At 48.4% G+C, this 23431-nt stretch overlaps 6 protein-coding genes across 6 annotated transcripts; 3 read left to right on the top strand and 3 right to left on the bottom strand.

Moving 5' to 3' along the window:
* Positions 1-250: 250 nt before the first annotated feature.
* Positions 251-2178, bottom strand: GGS25DRAFT_482513 (ras family protein). Its single transcript, XM_049260277.1, has 5 exons — positions 1804-2178; positions 1694-1706; positions 1235-1624; positions 1067-1147; positions 251-977 (listed from the first exon to the last, which is right to left on the bottom strand). Exons 1-5 carry the CDS (start codon positions 1822-1824, stop codon positions 847-849), a joined length of 636 nt encoding a protein of 211 aa, XP_049119152.1. The 5' UTR covers positions 1825-2178; the 3' UTR covers positions 251-846.
* A 1198-nt stretch (positions 2179-3376) lies between these two features.
* GGS25DRAFT_519687 (uncharacterized protein) lies at positions 3377-4594 on the bottom strand (the record flags this gene model as incomplete). The annotated part of the gene is made up of 3 exons (XM_049263755.1): positions 3377-3435; positions 3493-4202; positions 4359-4594. 3 exons carry the CDS (start codon positions 4592-4594, stop codon positions 3377-3379), a joined length of 1005 nt encoding a protein of 334 aa, XP_049119151.1.
* A 293-nt stretch (positions 4595-4887) lies between these two features.
* GGS25DRAFT_193327 (cofactor FMO1 FAD enzyme) lies at positions 4888-7192 on the top strand. Its single transcript, XM_049256731.1, has 4 exons — positions 4888-5220; positions 5273-6125; positions 6195-6846; positions 6910-7192. Exons 1-4 carry the CDS (start codon positions 5181-5183, stop codon positions 7060-7062), a joined length of 1698 nt encoding a protein of 565 aa, XP_049119150.1. The 5' UTR covers positions 4888-5180; the 3' UTR covers positions 7063-7192.
* Positions 7193-9030: 1838 nt separating this feature from the next.
* On the top strand, positions 9031-11705 carry GGS25DRAFT_530176 (fungal-specific transcription factor domain-containing protein; the record flags this gene model as incomplete). Its single annotated transcript, XM_049265352.1, has 5 exons — positions 9031-9358; positions 9425-9656; positions 9713-9898; positions 9968-10499; positions 10568-11705. 5 exons carry the CDS (start codon positions 9031-9033, stop codon positions 11294-11296), a joined length of 2007 nt encoding a protein of 668 aa, XP_049119149.1. The 3' UTR covers positions 11297-11705.
* Positions 11706-13304: 1599 nt separating this feature from the next.
* Positions 13305-14982, top strand: GGS25DRAFT_193259 (uncharacterized protein). Its single transcript, XM_049256730.1, has one exon. It carries the CDS (start codon positions 13558-13560, stop codon positions 14527-14529), a length of 972 nt encoding a protein of 323 aa, XP_049119148.1. The 5' UTR covers positions 13305-13557; the 3' UTR covers positions 14530-14982.
* A 343-nt stretch (positions 14983-15325) lies between these two features.
* GGS25DRAFT_530175 (putative polyketide synthase) lies at positions 15326-22592 on the bottom strand (the record flags this gene model as incomplete). The annotated part of the gene is made up of 3 exons (XM_049265351.1): positions 15326-16174; positions 16226-22356; positions 22424-22592. The coding sequence occupies 3 exons, from the start codon at positions 22590-22592 to the stop codon at positions 15326-15328; spliced, it is 7149 nt and encodes a 2382-aa protein (XP_049119147.1).
* Positions 22593-23431: the final 839 nt, after the last annotated feature.

Genomic DNA, 23431 nt, shown 5'->3' with positions numbered 1-23431 from the left:
CATGTTACAACTTACAATGAATATGTAGGTACCTAGTACAGGGTAGGTACATCGATTTTATGTTCAATGTTATAGTTATTAGTACATTCCTTACACATTGACAAGTACATGTATGTACTGCAGCCTCCTTGTTCGAGTGCGAGGTACATTCATTGTTCTACCATCGAAGCCTTGGAACTTTCAATAAAGATTTAAGATTGCCAAGGCGTAGAATGAAAACGTTGATCTAAACCTACTAGGATAGGTGCATCGCATCTACCCTACCCTACGTAGTACTAGGTAGGTACAGTAGGTAGACACAACGAATTTACATACTATGTAGGTATGTATGTGGGAGGAGAGCGTTGCATGGAAAGAAGAGAAGCATGAACTATAGCAATCACTTGGGCTGTTTTGTACGTAGCATATAACTGTATTATATATAGTATGATTCCAGTAGTTGCCTGGATATTACACAATATTGAAGCTAGAGGTTCGCTTTGCTGTACTGTATCATGTCATATTAATCCAATAGCATGGAAAAGTAATGACGAAGCCCGATGGCAAGGCACTTCATCGAATTACTTCAGACAAAAAGTATGGCATTCAGTGAGTACCTAACGTCGATTGTGTTAGATTAGACTTGTTAGTGACCTCTAGCTGTCAAATCTCCGACCATGGCCAGGAACATTAATGAAAAGAAGAAAATAAACATGAGAGTCATGTCCTGTTCAAGGTCAATATTCCGAACCCCGTTGTGACATCACTTAATCCCAGAATGCTCGTTCCGGACAATACGTGACGCCATATACGTAACATCATACCAGCCGTATAAACGTCGTATCGTCCCGCAGCGTGTGAAAAGAATTAACAGCACTTCCCACCCTGCTTTGCGGCATCATCGGGAGACTTGGTCAACGAAATGTTGGTTCCTGCCATCGGGGCTTGAGACCCTTCGCCGCTGTCCAATGCTTTGCTCGAAACGATGCGGTAGATTTCTATTGAAAAAAAGTGGTTAGAATTATGGCGGTGGTGGCGGTCTTGTATAGCGCTTTAGTAAGCCGGGGTAATGCAAAAGGACACTTACCGGTGAGAATGTTCTGGAAGGCAAGCTCAACGTTGCTGGCATCGAGAGCAGAAGTTTCTATGAAAGAGAGGTGGTTTTCGCCTGTAGGTTATTGGGTCAACAACGATATTTAAAAAAAACATACTTCAAGTACCTAGAAGGTATACTATGATAATAAGAATGACGTACTAGCAAATGCTTTGGCTTCCTCTGTGGGAACAGCTCGTAGGTGCCGTAAATCGCTCTTGTTACCGACCAGCATGATGACGATGTTGGCATCGGCATGGTCCCGAAGTTCTTTGAGCCATCTTGTCACGTTCTCATAGGTCTGATGCTTGCTAATGTCGTAGACGAGTAGCGCACCAACCGCTCCTCGGTAATAAGCAGAGGTGATAGCGCGATATCGCTCCTGACCAGCGGTATCCCAAATCTGTGCCTTGATCGTCTTGGAATCGACCTGAATAGATCGGGTTGCGAACTCGACACCGATGGTCGACTTAGAGTCCAAATTGAATTCGTTTCGGGTGAATCGACTAAGTAGGTTGGACTTTCCAACGCCCGAGTCTCCAATCAACACCACTACAATTCCACATCGTTAGTGACCTAAATGTCGGGTGAGCTGGGTAGTCGGTGGAGAAGTGGGTGCACCTTTGAAGAGAAACTGTGAGAGTCTCAGTTAGCTAAACCAATCCAATCGACGATGATTACACGACTCGAGATGCGAGATGCGAAAGGGCATGGAACAGATAAAAGCTCACATCATATTCGTCGTTGGCCATGTTGGGCGATAGACTGTCTGGGTTGGTGTTGTCTCGTCAAAGAAAACACGGAGGCGGAAAAGGAGAATGAAAGACAGCGAGATGGATCTTGCGAGATAATGTCTAAGGTAAGTAGGTCAGGTAGGTAAGTAGACAACGAAAATCGATGTCGGCGCTGAGTTGCAAAAGGCGAGGTTGTTGACAGGATCTCCAGCTACAGTAATATGAGTGCCCCTTAGGCTTGTTCGTTATCGCAATCTCCAGAAGTCAGTTGTCCAGTGAAAGAGTTTTGGGTGACTTTGTAGTTAGATGCAGCCGATCAAATATCGAAGTGGTGGAGTTCAAGGTTGGTGAATGGGGGGGATCAGGTACCGTGCTGGTATGTATTATTGTGAACTGTATGATTGAGCAAGCGGTCGGGCTGCTGCTGCTGCCACTTTAGTGCTGCCAGGTGCTGCTTGGACCCATCAATCAACATTGATTAAAGCAACAGCACCAAAGTTAGGTTACTTCAGGTACCTATAAATCTAGTATCTATTAGCATTCAATAGGCGGTAACAGTACCTACCCCTTAAGTACATACATATGGTACTACAGTATCCATCCGGCGTGATGTCTGTTTCACCTCGTAGAGCTTAGTGCCAAGTGATGTATGTGGGCCCGAGTGTCATAAGAAAGCAGCTGAGGCGGGGCAAGACGTTGTCACGTGACCTACAAAGATTCATTATTTCATCATTTCCTCACTTTGACTCAGTCACCAACCATACCTATCTAACCCAAGGTTTTAACATACATTCTATTGATGTGCTAGCTATGGATAGGACCAAGTTACCAAGCAGGTCCTCATACCAACGAGAAAAGTCGATTCGCAACATCGAAACTACACTTTTATCAGTACATAATATGGGTCCCTGCCTACCTACTTATAGTATACCTACCTAACTTAGGTATGCAGGTATGTAAGGTATTCTAGGTAGGTAGGTATATAATATCGTGGCTACATGTAGGTCTTTCAGGCCGATTACTATGTCTAAAGCAGGAGCTCACTCACTCATACTCGACCGATACCGATGTCTACGGATACTGAAGAAACCTACCGATGTGCGAGACTTCTAACATTTCCGGTTCGTCGTGCGGACAATATATCGTCTAGACATCGATTCGATTCGCTTTCTTTTTTTCGAGCAACATCTATTATTATAAAGTGACATGCTGCAAATTACATAGCGAGGTGGTCATAGACATCGATCGAATTTCAATATTCTGTTCCGGTCATGACACAAGTTTGGGATACGAAAATACTCGGAAGCTTTTAGTTGATCTATTCAAATCCGATCTCGTCGTCTGATCATATCTTCTCATAATGAAGCTACTAATATAACCTACTAGGTTAGGTAGGTAAACAACTCCTCCATCATGTAACTCTTCTCTTCATCACAGCCTACATTGTTTCAAACAAATGTATTGCTGGCTTAGTGACTGCTCTCTTTCAGCAGCCATAGTTGTCTATCTCCCTAGTGTGATCGACAACAGCATTCATCTCGCCGAGCCTCTAATCTCGAACAAGCAAATATTAAACTCGGCCTACTCGTTTTCCTGCGTTTATTGCCTCGCGCTTCTCGTCAGGGAATGCTAATCATAATGTCAGTCAATCTCGTTGCCAGTTGGGAGTTTCTAAATTCCACTTACACTCCTCATCGGCAGATAGCCAATGCTCCTTACAGTAAAAGGCGAAAGCCAATCCTGCACCAGCTCCAAAAATAAAGGTGATGCCAACGAGGCTCGAGAGCAGAGTGCTAGCTCGCTCATTCCTCCTTGAGGACTTGGCGCGTAGGACAGGCTCAAAACACAGTACATAACTGCCAAGAAGAAGGGCGACGGTGTTTAACATGACGTTGTCCCACTGAATAAATTGCAGCGCGCCCTTCGTTACAACATTTAGTTGGCCGCGCTGCACCGCGCTATCGTTGGGGATATAAATCTGGCTCAGGGACACATTGGAATCAGAGAGCGACGACATGGCGTAAATAGCAACGCCGACGTGAACTATAGCGCTAGCAGCACCAACAATAAAGTACGCAACCTTCGCCGGCCTCATGCTTCCTCGATAATTCGTTCTCGCGAAGATACTTTTCACGATTTGGTGGAAAGCAACATAAAACAGAGGCCCCAGGAAAAATATGACGGTTCCTTGCTGAGTCGTTGCATGAATCGCGGCTGGTCGCATGAGAGGTATAATCAGAAAGAGACCCCAGATGGCAGTGAATGGGAGCGCCTGTGCTTCCGCCACAGGGACTGGTGATGCGCTCGACGAGCCCCGGCGGACGTATAATAACGAGTATATGGGGAAGAAGACAGCAACACCTCCGCAATCCCATAAATACTGCCATACACCACAACTGCGACATATTAGTAAATAGCTACCAAGCACGGCGTGAAAATACTCTTACAGTCCCATCCCACGTGATCCCTCCTTTCGGCGACTTTCCACGAGGGTCATCATATTTATGACGCAAATGGTAAAGCAAAGGTCTAGTAACATGAGATACGCTGACTCATCCGACAAGTCGATTAGGCCCTCGAAAAAAACCACGAGAAGGCAGATCACGAAGTCTATCGCCCATACTCCGGTCCAGCTCTTCTTCAACTCTTGTCCATCAAGGAAGACACCCGACGCAATTGTCGCAAACAGAGCTTCCAAGCTGCCATTGAGTCCCATAAGGGCCCATACCAAATAGAACCCCAACATGCTCAAGCCGGCAAAAACGGTCGTAAGGCTTGCTAACCCCATCGTGATTCGAAGTAGATGCCGCCTGCGTAAATTTTAGGTTTAGAGGAAGGCTTAGGACATAGGCTGGCGGTGACGATACAATTTTTGACACGCCACTTATAAGAAGGGGTTTTATTGAAATAAGCCCCAGTACCTATATACCATATGAACATGAAGTCATAACAGCGGCGAGACTTCCCTGTGTTGCAACTGAAACGGGGTAGTGAGTATAAATGGCTTACAAAAAGAACATCTTACCTACATACGTACATATGATGACGGCTTAAGCTTACTGCAACTATACTCAACTGGTATAAGATGTCTGCAACGAACGGGCCGCCCTGGCCCGCCACGGCCGCAGTCGCCGCGCCTCGATCGGCATCAGCTCTGCGGGGACACTTGTTGTCATGCTGCAGTCGGGTTAGCCTTAAATAGTCTTTGTGGATTCACAGGCGGTCCGAAATGGCCATACTGTCATGCCATCAAATCTTGACGGGCTGGTCAAGAAATCGATACGATAAATAGTCATAAGCAAAAGGAGACGAATGGCTGCATCAACACCAAGACGTTGGTGTTTCTTCCTCGGAAGTACTAATCATCGACGGTCATGGCAGCTGAAAAGTTTGAGGTCGTCGTCATAGGCACCGGTATAGTTGGACTCTCCCCTGATTGCCCATTTTTGCTAATGCAGTCGATTAGGGTGGCATGGCCTCATTGGGGCTAAGACATACCTTGAGTTTAAACCGGATGCTAATCTAATCCTCGTCGATGACCAGGCATCGATTGGGGGCGTTTGGTGTGCCGAAAAGATTTATCCAACTCTCTTTGCCCAGATCAAGTATGGACAATTTGAATACTCGTGCTTTCCTATGCGAAAAGAAGGCATTACAGCAGATGGTTACATTTCGGGTAAAACAATTCATGAATACCTCAACGACTTCGCCCGAGAATATGACCTTGTTAGAAGAGCCAGGCTACGGACCAAGGTCGTCACGGTAGACCGACTTCCTGGAGGTGGTTGGAGGCTAAACCTCGATGGTAAACCTGCCATCGAGTGTGCTAAATTGATCTACTCCTCGGGACCAACTTCACATCCTGTCATCCCTTCGTGGCCTCAGTCTAACTTCAATTCACCTATTATCCACTCATCCGACACAGGATCACATCTCGGGGCCCTGGGGAAGATTCGAAGGGCCACCGTGGTTGGAGCGGCCAAGTCAGCTTACGATGCTGTCTTTCTCCTTCTAAAAGCTGGAGTCAAGGTCGACTGGATCATCCGGGAGGATGGGTCGGGTCCCCTAGCTATAGTCCCGCCCACCCTTCTTGGCATGGTAACTTCGGTGGAGGCAGCAGCCACCAGAATTGTTGGAATGCTCAGTTCGAGTATAATGTGCACCAGGGGACCCGGCTACCAATTCTTTCAAAGGACACCTGTTGGAAGAGCATTGGCCCAAGCTTTCTGGAAGGGCTTGACTTGGGTGTCTGCAGCCCACGCCGGCTACGCCAAGTCGCCCAACGCACAAAAACTGAGACCTCTCCCGCACGGAAATGGGTATGTTACTAACCTAATCACCCGCTAATTCAACTACCTAGACCTTGCCAGGCTGACATTAAAACAAAGCATCTTCTGGACTAATGCTGGCTTGGGAGTTGCAAGCGTTCCAGATTTCTGGAAAGTATTTCACTCGGGAGACTGCACGATCCATTTAACTGAGATTTCGTCACTCACCGACGGCAACATTGTCTCTCTCCGCAACGGTGCCCAGTATGAGACAGATTATATCGTCCTGTGCACCGGCTTTGACAAATCTTACCAAACATTTAGCAAGGAGCAACTGGAAGCCTATGGGATCATGCCCAACCCAGACGAGGCAGAAAAGTGGACAGAACTCGAAACCGATGCTGAAAAGACGATAAACCAACTTCTCCCAGCGATCAAGGATTCCCCTCTTAAGGGACGTGAGTATGTCCATGATAATAGTGAGCGGGGAACACTACATGGACCTAGCCGCCATTATCGGCGCTTAATCATCCCTAGTCTGGCTGCCCAGGGCGATCGGTCGATCTACTTCCCAGGCTTCATTCATACAATCTACACACCGCTAGTCTCCGAGGTCCAGGCCCTGTGGGGGGTTGCATTTTTACTCGGTCTACAAGACCTTCCCTCGCAGCCAGGTATGGAGCGCGAAGTGGCCGAATGGAATGTCTGGGCGCGCAAGAGGTATCTTGCCCAGGGAAGGAAACACGCCTACTGCATTTGGGACTGGCTTTCCGTAAGTGATTTACACTCTATCCCCATCATCCACCAGGCACGGGAAAATGCTAACTTGGTCCAGTATATTGATTTGCTCTTGGAAGATCTGGGTATCAAAACCCAGCGAAAGAGCAATATGTTCTCGGAACTATTTCTTCCAATCCTCCCAAAGCACTACCATGGACTTATTGACGAGTTCCGCCAAAGTAATGCCAAGAAGTTGAAAACTATCTAGATGTCCAGATATCAAGAGTAGGTAGGTAGGTAGGTATAAACATTGAAGCTTGGAGTGCAAAGCTAGTGACGATTATTACAGTTATTATAATTGACGGTTGGCATTAAAAGAACTAACTACGTTCATATGGATGTTGGATGGGTGTCGTCAGCATTTACGATTGTCTCAAGAGTTTGGTACTCCTTATGTAATTGAGCATTAGGGTGAATTCAAGTTAAGCTTTTCGAATAGTCTAGACTGGAAACAGCGTGCAGGTCGATCATTTTTTCGACTGCCTAGGTAGGTAGGTAGATATGCTAAATTTCTTGTTTAGGATTGTGAATGTGTGGAAGAATGCCTGGGTAGGGAGCTATACTATGTAGTAATACAGTAGTATAGAGTCTACTATAGACTCTACTATAGAGAGTGTTGATATTTGCGGGGCCGGACGAGGTTTATGCTACCGGCAAACCGGGACCTTGCTAGCTACGTACATACCTACCCTACCTAGGGTAGGACCGGTAGGTAGGTAATGTAGGATACTACATAGGTATGTACGGTTGTAGGCAGTGATATAGCCAGAATAGTATAAGTGCTCCCCCCACGAAATACCTACATACCTACTTAGCTACATGGGTCCATCAAATCGGCTTCGTACCTCATAGGTAGATACCTACACTTAGGCAGGTCGACAGCTAGTAGGTAGTTAGGTACATGTTGGCAATAGGTGACTAAGTATGTAGGCCCTCGTCAGGTAAGCAGAGAAGAAGCTTGAGAAATAGAAAGGATTGAATTGCCGATATAGGGGGTTCGCATCGTTAGGGTCCAACCTACACATGCATGCGCGGGTCTTCGAAAGTGATAAGGGGTCCTTCTGGAAGATTAGGCATGTAAATGATAAGCAGTGAGCGAGTAATGCAATGGAATGGATGAAGTGAGTACTATGTAGTAGGCTAGGTGCCTAGGTAGGTGAAGTTAGCTACTAGGTGCGTTGGTAGGTAGACATGGGGACATGGGGGTGTTACCTGCTAAGTAAAATACCTATCTACCTACCCAGGTAGGCAAAATGTCCAAGGCAGGGTAGGGTAGGCCAAGTTTCTGGGTGACTGGTGACTGGGTCAGGTGTTTACCTAGGTAGGTTACCTAGGTGAAGGAGTACATATGATTACTCCTTAAACACATAAACATAGAAAGAAATATGTGTACGACTGTAAGAGGCCATCATAGACGCATGGAGTCTTCCAGTCACGTCATTCAGCAAGAGTCACATAGAGGCACATATAGGGTGTCTATCCTTAACTCTACCATCGTCTCGGTAGATGCCGCATGTCCACCAAACCCTTTCGATTATGATATTGGCCACTATGCGGCCCCCTGGATATCCCACAATTCCACCCCTAACACCGTCAGGCCAATTAACCCAATTAACCTTAAATTCCATCCGGAAGTTCGGGATACTGACTGATCAGCTCATGACCTACATACATTAGTGTAGCTTTCCCCACCAGAGACAACAGCTCTTCGGGATTATTCTCAGTAGGTGCTTTGCAAGTACGGCCTCTACTGTGCAGCTGCTATGTAATCATCCCTGCTCCTCCGTATGCACTCAACGACTGACTCGACTTGGCTGGGTAAATCCCGCCGTAATATCTGCCTCCGGGGGGTAGGCAAAACTGCTGCTGCATGAAGTTTAAGCGAACAAGTAGGTGTCAATGCTTGAGTGGCATTTTATCAAATAGGTGCCAATTCTTGAGTGACATTCGTTTCACGTGCTTGATGATTCATGCCTGACGCCGTGCCATAACAACTCACCTCTCGGTCTAGTTGTATACCTAGGTGGGTAGTAGCTCGTACGAAAATCGCAGCTTATACTTATTTGAGGCACACGGCTTCCCTTCTTAGTCTGACGGAGATTACTTATAAGTTAGAACCTCGAGACATAGTATCCGACAGTCTGGTACCTCCCTATTGTCTAACTTGTCTTGCATGATGTCCTTCTTCTATAACCTAAACGCCGCAGCTGATTTCTTGGCGGTCGAAGACGACCAACAAGCGAACGGACCCTCAGTCGATACCAATGCTACCCCGACCCTACCAGACACCAACAGAATTTTATCAGAAGGATCCCCTAGAGCATCAGCTAAACGTCTGGCTTGCAACGCTTGTCGTGACCGCAAAGTCCGATGCAACAGACAACACCCTATATGTGGGAGGTGTGCAAAGCTGGGACACAACTGTGTCTACTCCAGCCCTTCCAAGCAGTCTGTTTCCAAATTAGACCTTTCTCGACTTTTACTTGTTCTCCATAATCGACTCGGTATGTCCCCTAGGAACCTGACGAGCCAAACACTACCCTGACTACCTGGACTAACCATGACAACAGAACAAGCAGAGGCCCAAATAGCATTTAATGCACCAGCTCCAAATGTCAACCAACTTTCTTACCCATGGGGTGCAGTGCCAGCAGCCCAAGACTCCATTGAGGCGATCCCTATTCCGGAACCGGCTCCCTTGCGACCCCTTTCACGGTCCCCGCCGCAAGACCCACAAAAGGCCGGCCGGGGGACTATGGGGAGTATATCAAGTATCACCATGTCAGAAATAGCCAATGAATGGTAAGCCATGTCTTGCATTTATCTGGTTCTTTCTGCCTGGACTGACCCATCGCTAGGTACAATAACACGAATGAACAAAGTGACCCGTTTGAGCGGGCTATTTCGGCCGAATTCTCAGGGACCCAATCCGTGAACGATACTTTTGATGTTGATCCTCTCTTTCAAGAAATCTCACCTCCATTTAGCGAAGTCTGCAGCGAACCCTCCTCCTCCAAGATACCGACATCTCTCTTTCCCCAGTTGTAAGTAGCCAACCCCTGCTAGTATACTCAACCCTAGGACGATAGAGCTTACGCAGAACACGTACCTAGGCATGCCAGCTTCTTCGATATTTTCTACCCAATTTTACCATGTATCAACCGCGTCCGCTTCCAAGCCGAGCTCGCCCAATCGCCGAATTCCACCCACGTTCAGGCGCTCTCCCATGCTATTGGAGCTTTGGGTGCATTAGCTACCCCTGAGCTTGGTTGTGCTCTGGGGCCGTGTTATAGCCAGGCCCGTACCTTACTCGAAAGGTGCGAGAGGCAGGAAAACAGCACTAGTCTTCTTAATATCGACACCCTACAAGCATACGTACTGCTCAGTTTCTACGAATTCCAGCAACCGAACTTTGCCAGGGCATGGATAACACTGGGGCGGGCCATCCAGCTCGCTAAACTGATGTTCCTGGACAGGAACAATCAACCCACTATCCCTACAGATGCAAACCTAGGCTTCCCATCCCCGCCACCCCCCGATCCTGCTGAGACGGAAGAGAGACGTCGCACTTTTTGGGTGCTTTATATACTAGACGCATTTGCGGCGATGAAAATGAAGACGAACCCGGTCTTTGATGGACGACAGGTGAGAACCTGCAAAATATTACTTTTTTTTTTGGTGGCATATGGCAGGCTCTAACAGAATCAATGTAGATCTCCGTGCCGCTTCCATGCCCTGACGATCTCTCAATTATAACCGAGACTAGCAGCATGCCGGCACTTCAGCAAGTTTGCGAGGCTGACGATGCTCAATTATCATCTTTTGCAGGTGTTATCATCATAGTGTCTATTTATCAGCGCTGTTTTGATCATAGCCAGGCCTGGCTTCAGCAGCCGTCGTATGCTTTCTGGGATGCCCATTATGCTATCGACAGGTTGATTATCCTCTGTCGAGATAGCTTATTAGCAAGCCATATAAGCACACATAATCAGGAGACTAGTGATGTCCTGGCCTTACTACTTCGTATGAGCATAGGTGCCCTAGAAATAAAGCTACATGAAGTAGCATGGGCTAAGATAGAAAAGGAGAAGCTTCCGTCGATCCTTACCACGGAGGCCATATCCAGGTGTCAGGCTGCCACCACGTATATCCTCGGGGCTATACAGGTCGGCCAGCAGTTGAAGGGCAGCGCGTCCGAAACTTTTCGCCGCGCGAGTGTTTTCTACGCTAAGACTATTACGAAGGCGATAGAATCCTGTGTGTGGATGATAGACCATCCAGAAAACAAAGTTACTACGCACATTAACGTTATGCGTATCCTGTCAGATTCTCTAAGGGAGCTTGTCGACCCTAGACATCTCCGCCTAGGATTTTTAGAGCAAGTTGAGGCGAAAATAGCCGATGCTAAGAGATCGAAGAAAAAAGCGTTTCTCTACCATTAAAGCAGTTTCTAGAATGGAGGCGAGGTTGATGTAGGATAGATAGATAATGGCTTATAATGAGGCATACTTACTACGTAGTAGGTAGCTGTTTATGTGTACTAGCAGGTACTAGATACCTAGGCGGGTTGGATGTTCCAGTAGCTGGAAGAGAGAGAGAAAGAGATATCATCGCGTTTGCATTGAGCGGCGCGTGGTTTATTGCTTCGAGTTTTTTGACGTTTATGATGAGTTATGAAGTTTATGGTATTGTGAGACGGCGATGCTGGGCCGAGCCACCGCGTGAATAGTAAGCAGTCTTTCAGAAGAGACCTACCTACCTGCATAATACCCAGTATCTAGGAGCAAAATAACCCACAGGCCGCATATGGGCGTCCCGACAGTTTTCCGTCCCCGAGCTAGCTTCCTTGGTTGTGAATGTGGTGCGTGTCAAGTCTTGTCCCCTCAGTGACTTACCTAATTACGTCTTCAAATACAGTGGCATGTTAATCTACCGAGAATCGTCCCTTGTGGATCCAAGAACGCAGTTCAAGCTTTAGAGAGGGGAAGCGGGCGGGGAGGGGGTTTTCGGGTTCATGGAAAGTTGGAATACAAGGGCTAATGTAAAGGAACGGGGCGCGATGACTAGTAGAAATGGCAAACGGGCTTTCCCCTTTCGTGCGGTCCGGGCATAAGCTGGCCAAAGACGGACCGCCCATTCCGCACTTGGATACCAAGCAATCCACCGCACTTGCAGCAAAGATGACACGACATACATGATACTACCCGGACCGATGTAACCTACGGCGTCCCGGACCCGTCCCCGGACACGGCGCTGTACGCTGGTGGTCATGCTGACGTAGGCAGTTTTCTATACGATGATCCGTTCGTAAAATGCCTTGGTAAGTAAGTTCCCATCACGTATTTTGAACCTTGTTCTCGCCTCCGAGTTAAAAGGGAAAAGAAAAGAAAGAAAGAAAGGAAAGATAGCCTAACTCATAATTCGCGGAATTTATCCCAGATACCTACCTACCTGGGTACGTTAGGTAAGTGGTCCCGAACCGGGGAGGGGCCGAAATCATGCAGTACTGTATACGAGATACCCCTCCATCTTGCTGCCATCGTAACGAAACTACATAGGTACCTATCAACAGTCAGTCCTTTTGTCAAGATCCACTTGGTCCAAGAATGTTGCCATCAAGGTAACTTTGCGACGTACCTACGTAGCAGGGTAAGATATCATCGCCGCTCACGTATATTCGTCCGCTTTCTGACGTTGAATCCGGGCCTGTTACCAGGGGGAAAGTTCATACCTAGGACGGCAATAATTCCGGATGTTTGCTCGGATATATTCTACCGGAGAAGGATTTAAGGTTAAAGGATCCAAAGATCTAACCAAAGGATAAGGATCTATATTACCTACCGCGTAAGTATCATGGATGCACCCATATCTCATTACACTGAGTGCCTAGAAATAAATCGAACGAGATCCAACTTAAGGCTGTTTCTATGTTAGCCAACGTTCTAGTCGACCACTTCGGTGACATCTCATGTTGAAATAACAGAAATTTGATCCGTATTTGGTGTTTTCAAATCCCCGTTGAATACTTGAGATACCCAGACAGGTATAACTACCTACCCTAGGTAGGTATATAGCGATATATGATATGATTAACGAAACCGCAGAACAGCGTTCGACTCATCATCTAGAATAGAAGAAAGAAGTATTAGCATAGCCCAGTGCAAGCCCACACCGTAGCGACAGGCCTAGACGCACATTTCCTTATAACAGAGTCCACATCCCTCGACCTTTAAGTAGGTAGGATCTCACCACTTCTGAGTCGTCGTAGCGGCATGTCTTCCATGACAACGTTCTATCCTATTGTCGAGAAGGCGGTTTATACATATGTTTTTTTTAAACCTATATATTTGAATGGCGCTGTATCTTTCGCTGGCCAATGGCCAGAAACACTGTACGAACTATAGTTAGCTCTTTCGTAGCTCCCGACATACAACTTAAATCGTTATATACCTATGTAGGTAGCAAAAGCTCCTGATATTATACGGCATCTTTAGACCTAAGATACCTAATCTTAAGATGTGAGTGGCAGGTGTGACCTGACTCGAACCTAATATGAGGCAGTACCTACTATTACATACCTGGTAGGTATCCAGTAGTCAGATGGCGCGAGCTCTCTTCCTCTTTTCATAATCCAAGGTTAGGATCAACCCAATGACAGAAGTGCAAGCTGAAAATACACATAGGGTTTTATATTCGAGCAAACATGGACGCGAAATTGTTCACGACCCGTGGACGTCTAGCGGCGAGTGTATACGACCAAGATGGGAACGATTTAGCAGCCGACATAGACCGCTGGCAGACGATATTCGGGTTTACCCCAGCCGAAGCGGAGATGGAGATTCGCGACAGGAGGTCGAGTACTGGATGCAAATACCTTGGTTTCGAGCCCTGGGAATTGAATAAAGATAGCTTGAAGGGGTTTTATAAAGAGGCTTACGAATATGCACTGGCAACGGAGCGCTTACCAACTACTCTACGAAATTCAACGTACATAGAACCAAAGTCGACATTTTTGCTCAAGCTAGAGGGCTTGTTTTCAGATGTAGAGGTCCTCAAAATAATCGGAAACCTGGACAGCCAATCTGCCAAGTATCGTGACGGTGATGCGGACGGAGACGTAGAGTTCTGTGTAATTGATGCAACCGAAAAACGAAACATCGAGAAAAGCTTGCTATACCACTGCATAGGCTTTCAGCCGACCTACATTCGAATTTCTACAGCAGAGAAGAACCTTCCGTGGATTTGCCGTCATCCAACCCTCGGCGTTGACTCGACGATGCCTCAATATCGGTTGCAAAGTCAAACGGAAACACCAGCACCGATCCGGAATGAATGTCCCGTTTGGTATTTCTTCTATGGCACATTGGCCGATAAGGATGTCTTGACTCGGGTTTTGCAACGAGAGATATCCACAGCCGAAATGAAGCCAGCTCAGGTTCGAGGTGGCGGACTCATAACTCGGGCTGGAAAGGACCGCGCCACGATCCACGCTGACCTAGAAGCGTCACCGATGGCAGGGTCTGCGTATATTGTCAAGACTCGCGAGGAAAAGTATGCGTTAAGATTTCACAAAACGGATCGGTACGCTGTAGTGCGGTGTCGTATCCAGCTAATTGCTAAGGAGTTAGGTACGCTTGAAGGAATGGATAGACTTACCTTTCTATTCCTGGGATAGGCTAAGGCTCATCTCTTTGCATCATGGCCAGGGAAGTTTGCGAATAGGAAATAGCCTAAGGTGAGCCCTCTACCTACCGATCAAGTATAAATACTTTTTTTCGTGACTATTCACGGCCCGGTTTATCGACTTATACGTATCTTTTCGGCGGGACCGGCCGGCAGCAGTATCAGACCTAAGTACTGGGGAGTCTACCTAGTAGGTTAAGAAAGCCGAGCACCCAGCTGGAGACTTCAACTTTTCAAGCTATAACACTAGGTGACAGGAGGTTAGAGAAAGCCATCACCGGGAGGTCAGTGACATTGTAGTCTTCCTTGTGTGGGGTGAATGGCCTAGGATGATGTAGGATCGCCAGGGCAATGAATATGTACCCCACCCACCTGAGCTTACATAGATCGTTGAAGTCTTTTTAGAGTTTCAGCCATCGATCTTCGCCGTACTGCGCCGTACAAGCTGATTGAGTTTAATGATAAGAATAAGATTGAACGATAGTGGATGCTTTGTCAGCTTCTTGTATGACAATCTTGGTAAGTACTTCTATGTACGTATTAGGTACCCACCCATTAAGACATGCGTGTGCGCGGCACAGCTATGTACATGATAGTACCTAGTAGGTACCTAATCCCCCCTCAATCCCCATTAGAAAATGTTACACACCCCTATAATACAAACGCCGTCCTTCTATCTTCAATGTTCATTAATGATGCTTCATTCTCTCTATATGCAAGATCCTCATGCTCCATTCTATTCTCATGCCATCGTTCTTTTCTCCTTTCTCTTTTCGAATCCCATCTACTCACGATGAAACAATTCCTTGGCTAGAGCATACTTGAGTTGCAAACTTAGTAATGCTCAAAGTTGGCCCAAGAAGCTGTTGGAATGGAACGTCTAGTCGGTACTCCTTGAAGATCCAATTTCGAAGTTCAGCGCCGATCATGCTGTCGATACCATAGTCGGCAATCGATTTGTTGACCGGGTCGAACTCCTCCGTGCCGATCAAGAGTATACGTGATAGCTTTCCGATGAAGTGCTCAGTTACAGCAGCGATGGCTTCACCCGCAGACGGTGCAGCATTAATAGTCGCTAAAATGCTTTGTGCCCCCATCGCAGCCCCAGCATCTTCTGCTGAGGAGTTCATGTCGTTGACAACATGACTAAAGCGAGCATCTTCTACCCAGAAGCTACCACCCTCCGTAGCATCGCTGACAGCCTTTTGAAGCCTGGCGGGGTCAAGGCCGACAACAATGTGGTCTACCGTCTGCTCCGATTTCTCAGAACTGATAGCAGCCTCGAAGGACTCGAGAAGTTGTTCCTCGTCAATACCATACATACCCTTACGCTTGAGAGCCTCTTCCAGCTCTGTGCTTTCAGCTACGACACCAACACCAAGGATCATTGGTAGAATTACCGAGGTAGCAGCCTTGTTGGCAGACTTGCGGTGTCGTGCAAGGGAGTCGAGATAGCTGTTGGCCGCCGCATAGTTGGCCTGACCAGGGGTACCCAGGGTTCCTGACACGGAGCTGGTCATAAGGAAGAAGTCCAGAGGCGTATCTGCCAGCACCGAGTGAAGGTTCGTAGCACCTACGACCTTTGGCTCAACTGATGTCTTCCAGTTTTGGAAAGACATGGAGTGGAAGAGACCGTCCTGTAATCATATTAGTTTATATTTCATTAATTCTCGACTGGAATGACTTACTCGCAGGACCATAGCCGCATGAACGACACCCTTTATTGGGTGTTCCGGAGACACTCCTTCAACAGCGCGATTCACATCGGCCAGCGATGTCGCGTCTCCTCTCACCACCTGAACGATAGCACCGGCAGTCTCTATATCCTTAACAAGCTGTGCAGCAGACTCGGAATCGGTACCAGAACGTGAGAGGAAGGTGAATCTTCGCGCACCAGATGCCATCATCCAAGAAGTCAGACTACGTCCCAGACCACCTAAGCAGCCAACCAGCAGGTAGGTTGATTCAGGGCTGAACTTGAGTGGGATCCTGGTAGGCAAGACCTGTATCTGTTCCTCGGCCGCCTCATACCGAATAATTGACTTGGCCGCGTCGAAGGAATCAGAGTATTTGGAAATAGCCTGATCGAGCTGAGCGAGGTTGACATGCTGGACCCGACCAGGAGCCACAATCGAACCCTGTTTGAGCATGGTGATAATGTTTGGGAGCAGCTCAGAAAGGATTTGAGGGCGGGCTTCGTATAAGTCTAGAAGGTCGAAAGGCATATAACTTGCGTTCCGATGAACTGGGACAGTATTGATGGCATTTCTGTTCAGTACATCCTTCCGACCCCCGTCCAAGAAGCGACCGAAACGAGCGATGCATCGCCACGCCTCGTGTGCAGCGGCTGGATCTACATGGCCAGCACTGAAGACAATATCAGCACCATTGCCCTCTGTTAGCTCGTTGAGACGTTGGGAAACCTGGCCGTCTGTGGTCTTGATCACGTGTGCTGGGTCAAGCCCGAGTTGATTCTGGAGGAAATCAACCTCGTCTTGTGTTGCAGCTACAACATAGGGAATGGCACCCTCAGACTGGGCAATTTTGACTGCTGCAGCACCGCTAGTGCCTGTGCCGTGAAGGATTAGGACCCTTTCTCCAGCCTTCATCTGAGCGAGATTTCGAAGACCGTGCAAAGCGGCAGCATAGGCCATCAACGTGCTCACTGCTGTGCTCATATCGTCTTCAGCTTCAATCTTATGAAGCATCGTGGCCGGGGCTTGCTGATAGCTGGAGAACTTGTCAAAGTTGAAGCCCACCACTCTATCACCAACCTGTAAAGTCTGGACGCCTGCCCCGACCTTCATTACCAGGCCGCCAATCTCATGGCTGAATGTAGTCGGATAATCAGTTCCATTAATAACGCGCACTCCCTCCTTGGTCAGGCCACTGCATTGAACTTGTATTTCCACATGGTGAGGCTTGATATCATCCCCCCCGTCTATCTGCTGCTGGAACACGACTTTGCCTTTCAAGACTTGACCCGTGATTCGATTGTCGGGGGAAAAGCTTGTCGGCTCCGTTTCGTGCGATGCGGTAAAGATGTTGTTCAGACTCTGGTTTCTCACCAGTCGACTAATGTAAGTCTTCCCGTTCGAGACGCAATACTCTCTCTCGGGCAATTCTTCCTTTATCAGCTGCTGTTCGGCGACCTTCTTGATAGAATCGATAACTTGGCGCGGCTCAACAGTATCGGTATCAATGCTGAGCGTCCTGAAATCGAGCGAAGCTTGCTCAGCTGTGATAACCCTTGCAAGACCAGAAGTCATAGAAAACTCAGGCCTCTTCCCGTCAAGAATGCCGCATGGGTTAGCCCAGAGAAGAGACGTTGCTGACTTGATGATATTTTGAATGGCCAAGAACTCATTCTCTGTCAGAGTGAATAAAGTAGGGCCCTCGAAGTCTGCGAGTAGGATGACATGCTCAGAAATTTGGGACTCGATGCAATCGTTCAAGCCAGAGACCTTGACATTCCAAGAGAGGGCCTCCAAGGCAGCTTTAACGTCCAGCAAGGTCGATTCCTCTGCTGTGCGATAAACCAGTTGGACTTCGTGTCCCACGCTAGATTCCTGGTTCTCGTTCAATTTTCCGACACGGCAGATTGTTACACCAGAGCTACTCCTCACAACTGGAGAATAGCCGAGGTCAGCCTCGCCGTCGGCCATCTCTGCAGAGGAACCCCAGACAGCATGTCCTCCAGGTTTGACAATGCTCTGGAGCTTAGAAATAAGCTCCGCTGTGGGCGCTGTGCCTTGATCAGCTATCAAGAAGTCATACGACTCCGGCTTCAGCCCCTGAGCCTCTGCATCCCGAGCTCGGTCAAATTTAATAACCTTGGTGTTCTGATAACCTTTGATAGATGCAGTAGCCGACTCCGCTTCCTCGTCAGAGGTAACCACAACTGTGTAAGTGGCTTGAGGATTCCTACGTAGGACCTCTGGTGCATGCTGGAGACCTATCTCGAGTATCTTCGTGCGAGGGGATTTGAACAATGCCAAGTGCGCTAGATCAGGTACGGTCAAGTCGTCGATACTTGAATCAGTTGCGAGACTGTTAAAGTCACGCTCCCAGGACATCGTACCGTATGGAGCCTCCTTAAGTGTGTTCTCTGCCTTCTGGGGAACAGCAGCCTCGTACTTGGTAGTACGTACGTTGAGAATCTCCAAGACCATCTCGCCATCCTCTGCCGCCATTTGGACGCTGTGCTCGAAGGATCGGATGCCTCGTCTACCGACCCAGGCATATGCACTGGCTTTCTTTGTCTCGAGCTGTTGTTGGGTTGGCGGCCAGATTGTCACTTCCTCAACCTGGATAGGCACAACACCGCAGTCCATAGCGCTTGTACGGCCGGCGTAAATCGCGGCAATAACAAGCTGCAATGTGGAGTCTATGCAGGCTGGATGCAGAGCGTATCTGGACTCTCCTAGCGACTCATCGACGTACTGCTTGATGTTGGTAGTGCAACTAGCCTCGTACTGCTTGCCGTCAAACCGGATGTCGTCCATGTCCTGAAATGTCGGGCCGTAATCGAATCCAACCTCACGTAGGGCTTGGTTCCAGGTTTTTCCACTAGCACGCTGCGGGAATGACGGCGCCTTTCGGGGGGCTTTCCCGCGCGGGTGAGTATTGATACTGATACTTCCAGCCATGTGCTCCTTTTTCGCGCCGTCCCTATCAATGGATGAGACGCTAAAGTCCCACCAGGTGGGCTTGTTCTCTGACTCGCAAAACACGGAGGGCCGCATGTTATATACGACTTCGATACCGTCATCGTCATCTGGTGTCACGAGAGCCTTCTTGATAGAAACGTCTCTCAACACATAACTCTCGATTTCGGCAGGCTTGTCACTTAATTCATTGAGCTGAGTGATGGCCTCCATTGCCATGGAGAAGTAGCCAGCCGCTGGGAATACAGATTCGCCTCCGAGAAAGTGATCTTTCAGCCAAGGCAAATCTTTGGTTCGCAGAACGTTTCTCCAAGTTGGCTCAGTAAGGGAAGAGCCAATCACAAGCTGTCCGAGAACATCGTGTCGAGGGTATTTCGGCTGCCGTTGTTCGCGGCTTGCGCGATTCTCCGCCCAGAATGGTCGAGTGTAGTTCCATTGGTAGGGGGGCAAGTCGACAATGACTGACCCCTTAGCCTTGGTCAGTTTGCCCTTAGGCGACCTCTCTTCGACATATGCACTAGTAACACGTTCCATATCCATCGGATAATTTCGGAGGAACAGCTCACCCGCGAGCTTAAGAAGTTGAACAGCCGAATCTGCTCCCCTCAATAGGGTAGGCAGGTAGTCAAGCTTTTCAGACTTTACCTCGGCCTTGATTTGTTTAATCGGCCCAGACATGGCAGAGTGAGGGCCAATTTCTATCAGCAGGTCAACGTTCTCGAACTGCTGGCTCGTCAAGATGGTTTGGACGGCCTGGTTAAATAGCACGGGACTTCTCAAGTTGGCGCTCCAGTAGGTGTGATCTAAGACGGCCCTTTCAGCGAGAATCTCGTTGGTAACCGAAGACACCATTCTCGTGGTTGTCGTGCCGGGTAGTTCGAAGGAAGAATGCTTCCTGGCCGCAAGGACAAGTTCCTCATAGTTGGCAGCCACCGGTGCCATATGATGCGAATGATACGCCTTGCCATTCGTCTTCACAAGACGTGCGAAAACTCCGGCATTGTCAAGTGCAACCTTGACCGTATCTAAGGCATCTGCATCACCACTCAAAGTCACGCCCGAAGGAGAATTGTGGCAAGCAACGACTACCTTGCCCTGGACTTCTTCGAGATATGGCTTGACTGCCTCTGCACCGAGACCAACTGCCATCATTGCACCGCTAGTTTGAACGTCACGCGTGACCTTTCCGCGGTAGTAGGCAGCAATGATAGCATCTTTAGCTGAGATTAATCCAGCAGCGTACGCAGCGGCAATTTCGCCAGAAGAGTGGCCGACTGTAACTACTGGACGTATGCCCCAGTACGCGAGCAATTGCACAATAGCAATTTGGACAGCGGTGCATAAGGGTTGTGAGAATTCAGCTTCGTTGATTCGAGAGCCCTCGGCAGGCTCCAGGAGTACATCCTCGATAGACCATTCCGGGCCATCAGGTAACTCCTCGAGAGTAAGGTCAAGATTACGGATAGACCTGAGAAAGCGTGGGCTGTACTCAATGAGTTCCGCACCCATACGTGCCCATTGGGCACCTTGCCCAGTGAAGACAAAGCCGATATCCCGAACCGACTTCTTTTCTGCAAAAGTGAACGAGCTTGCTATGTTTTTAAACACGTCGTTGGCATTAATATGGCTAGCGACGGTGAAGGCTTTGCTCTGAAGGACGCTTCGCCGTTTGGCGAGAGTATACGACAAGTCCAGCAAGTTGTATTTGCCCACCACGCGTCCATGGGCCTCAATATTTCGTTTAAGTGTATGGGTATCATGAGCTGAGAAAGGAATTAAGAAAGGACGTTTGCGAAGAGCCGCTCGGCGAGGCGTGTGAAGCCTTCGAGGCCCATTGTCGTCGATGTATTTGTACGTTTGGTGCTCCCTTATCAAGGACTCGGCAGCTTCGACGACAATGTGGGCGTTTGTGCCGCCGTATCCAAAACTATTGACCGATACACGTCGTACTGGCAAGTGTGCAGGGAATGGGACTGGCTCGGTAGCTACCTTGACTTTCCAGTCATCCCATTCGATCTTGGGGTTAGGGGTTACAAGACCACGGGTTGGAGGGATAATGCCGCGCTCTACGGTCAAGATTGCCTTGATGAGTGCAGACAATCCACTGGCAGCTTCACTATGTCCAATGTTTGTCTTGACTGCACCGATCAATAATGGCTCGTCCCCTGCCTTACGGCCCTTATTCATAGCTATGGAGACAGCGTGTACCTCACGGGGGTCACCAATAGAAGTACCCGTTCCATGACATTCGAAATACCCGGTCAGGCGAGGGTCGAGGTCTCCACCGCGCTTATAAGCGTGAGAAATCACGTCGGCCTGTCCTTCGCGGTTCGGGTACGTGATTCCAGTTGCGGGAACTCTTCCGTTCGAGTTCACAGCAGTGGATCGGATCACACCGCGTATCGGGTCGCCATCGCGAATAGCATCAGAGAGTCGTTTGATGTATACCGCTCCAACAGCATCCGCACGACCATACCCGTTTGCTCTCTCGTCAAAGGTGTGGCATGTTGATGTCGGTGACAAGACACCAAGCTTTGCCGTGTTCATGTGTTGGTCGACAGTGATTATAAGATTTACGCCACCGACAATGGCGCCCTCGGCTTCCCTGTTTCGCAAAGCATTGCAAGCATTGTGTAAGGCATACACTGACGATGAGCATGCCGTGTTGACGACTATGCTGGGGCCATTCAAGTTGAACACATGGCTAATACGGTTGCTGATAATTCCAGGATCAACACCCGTCGCTGCCAAACTATGTCGAAATGATGGCTCCTTAAATGCCATTTGCTGCCAGTCTGCCGTAAAGCTGGCAGCAAAAACAGCGGTTCGGGTGCCAGCAATAGCATCCAGAGATATCCCGCCAGATTCTAGGGCTTCGTAAACGACTTCGAGCAGTTTGCGTTGCTGCGGATCCATCCACATTGCCTCTATCGGCGTTATGCCGAAGAGACCGGGGTCGAAATTTGCTAGATCATCATCTAGAAAGTATCCTCCCAAGACGCTGAAACTGCCTGGCCGGTCATTGTTCTTGTGATAGTGAGCGTCTATGTTGAATCTCGATGCCGGAACCTTTGGTGTGTTGCCGGTCTTCTTCTTCATCATCATATCCCAGAAATCGGCCGGTGAACGGACATCTCCCGGGAGCCGGCAGCCTGAGTACCAATTAGTTCTACAACTCGCCGGAAACAGTTTGATACTAAGAAAGAAGGATTCACTCACCCATGCCAACAACGGCAATTGGCTCTAGCTGCTCATCTAGAGGCTTCTCTGCATAGCCAGGGAATGTGACAGCCGGATAGTCACCATTCACGCTAGACTTGACGCTCGTCGCAGGCGTGTCGCCTTCAGAGGCCGACGAGTTGCTCGCCGTCCTTAGCAAGCCTGGCATCGTGTATGATTATTCACTAACAAGCCAGTACAAAAAAACCTGCAAGAACTTGAGCCTCAAATGATGGATGACCTAACTGTAATTTTGTTGAAGTCCCTTATTACCAATCAGGGTATTTGAAGCTGGTCCCTACATTCCCAGTGCCATGGTCCTGGATACACCCGACTGGTTACTTTTATTCCTCGCCATGTTCGAAATTACGGGGACTTGGGCGAGAGCGGTCCGTAGTGCGTCCGCACCGTGACAAGCCCGCTATAGCTACGTCAACCTTCTTCAGTTTCACCTCGGTCACGATCATCAAATCATGCTTCGAAGCCAGCATTGCTTATCCTATTCGCCCCTCACCACGTCACGTACGTAACTACAAGCTATTCCCTAAACATAACCTCCGTCTTGGAAACTTGTTCCCGATTATGTACACAGGTGGATTTCCGTCTCCCGGGCTAGGATATGAATGGACGGGTCGCACAGCGCGGCCCGAGAGTCCGCGCGCGGATCGCCTCTCACTCCACACGAGTCCACGGCAGTATCCTTGGTGTAAATCACTCCTCTTATTGCTCATAGGTAACTACACCGTACACCATGCAGAGCGGGTATGCTGAGTATACACTGACGTGTTTATAGTTAATCCCTACTAAGCGTCTCGTCACTTTGCAGAGGTAGTTGATAAAAGGAGTATTCTAATCAGGCAGTTGATACCCCAGTATTTGACCCGAGATCGTATCCATACTGATAGTATTATAGTCTATCTTATCACCAGAATCGTTAACAGGTTCCATTATACCGAGCTGTGACCCCTCTACACACACCGGCTTTTATACATATCCCAGCTAAGCCAG

Source organism: Hypoxylon fragiforme (assembly GCF_022984875.1).
Source record: "Hypoxylon fragiforme strain CBS 206.31 chromosome Unknown GGS25scaffold_3, whole genome shotgun sequence".
In the NCBI taxonomy this organism is placed as follows: domain Eukaryota; kingdom Fungi; phylum Ascomycota; class Sordariomycetes; order Xylariales; family Hypoxylaceae; genus Hypoxylon; species Hypoxylon fragiforme.
The sequence above is the reverse complement of the archived record's forward strand: the minus strand, read 5'-3'. Positions and strand labels throughout refer to the sequence as shown.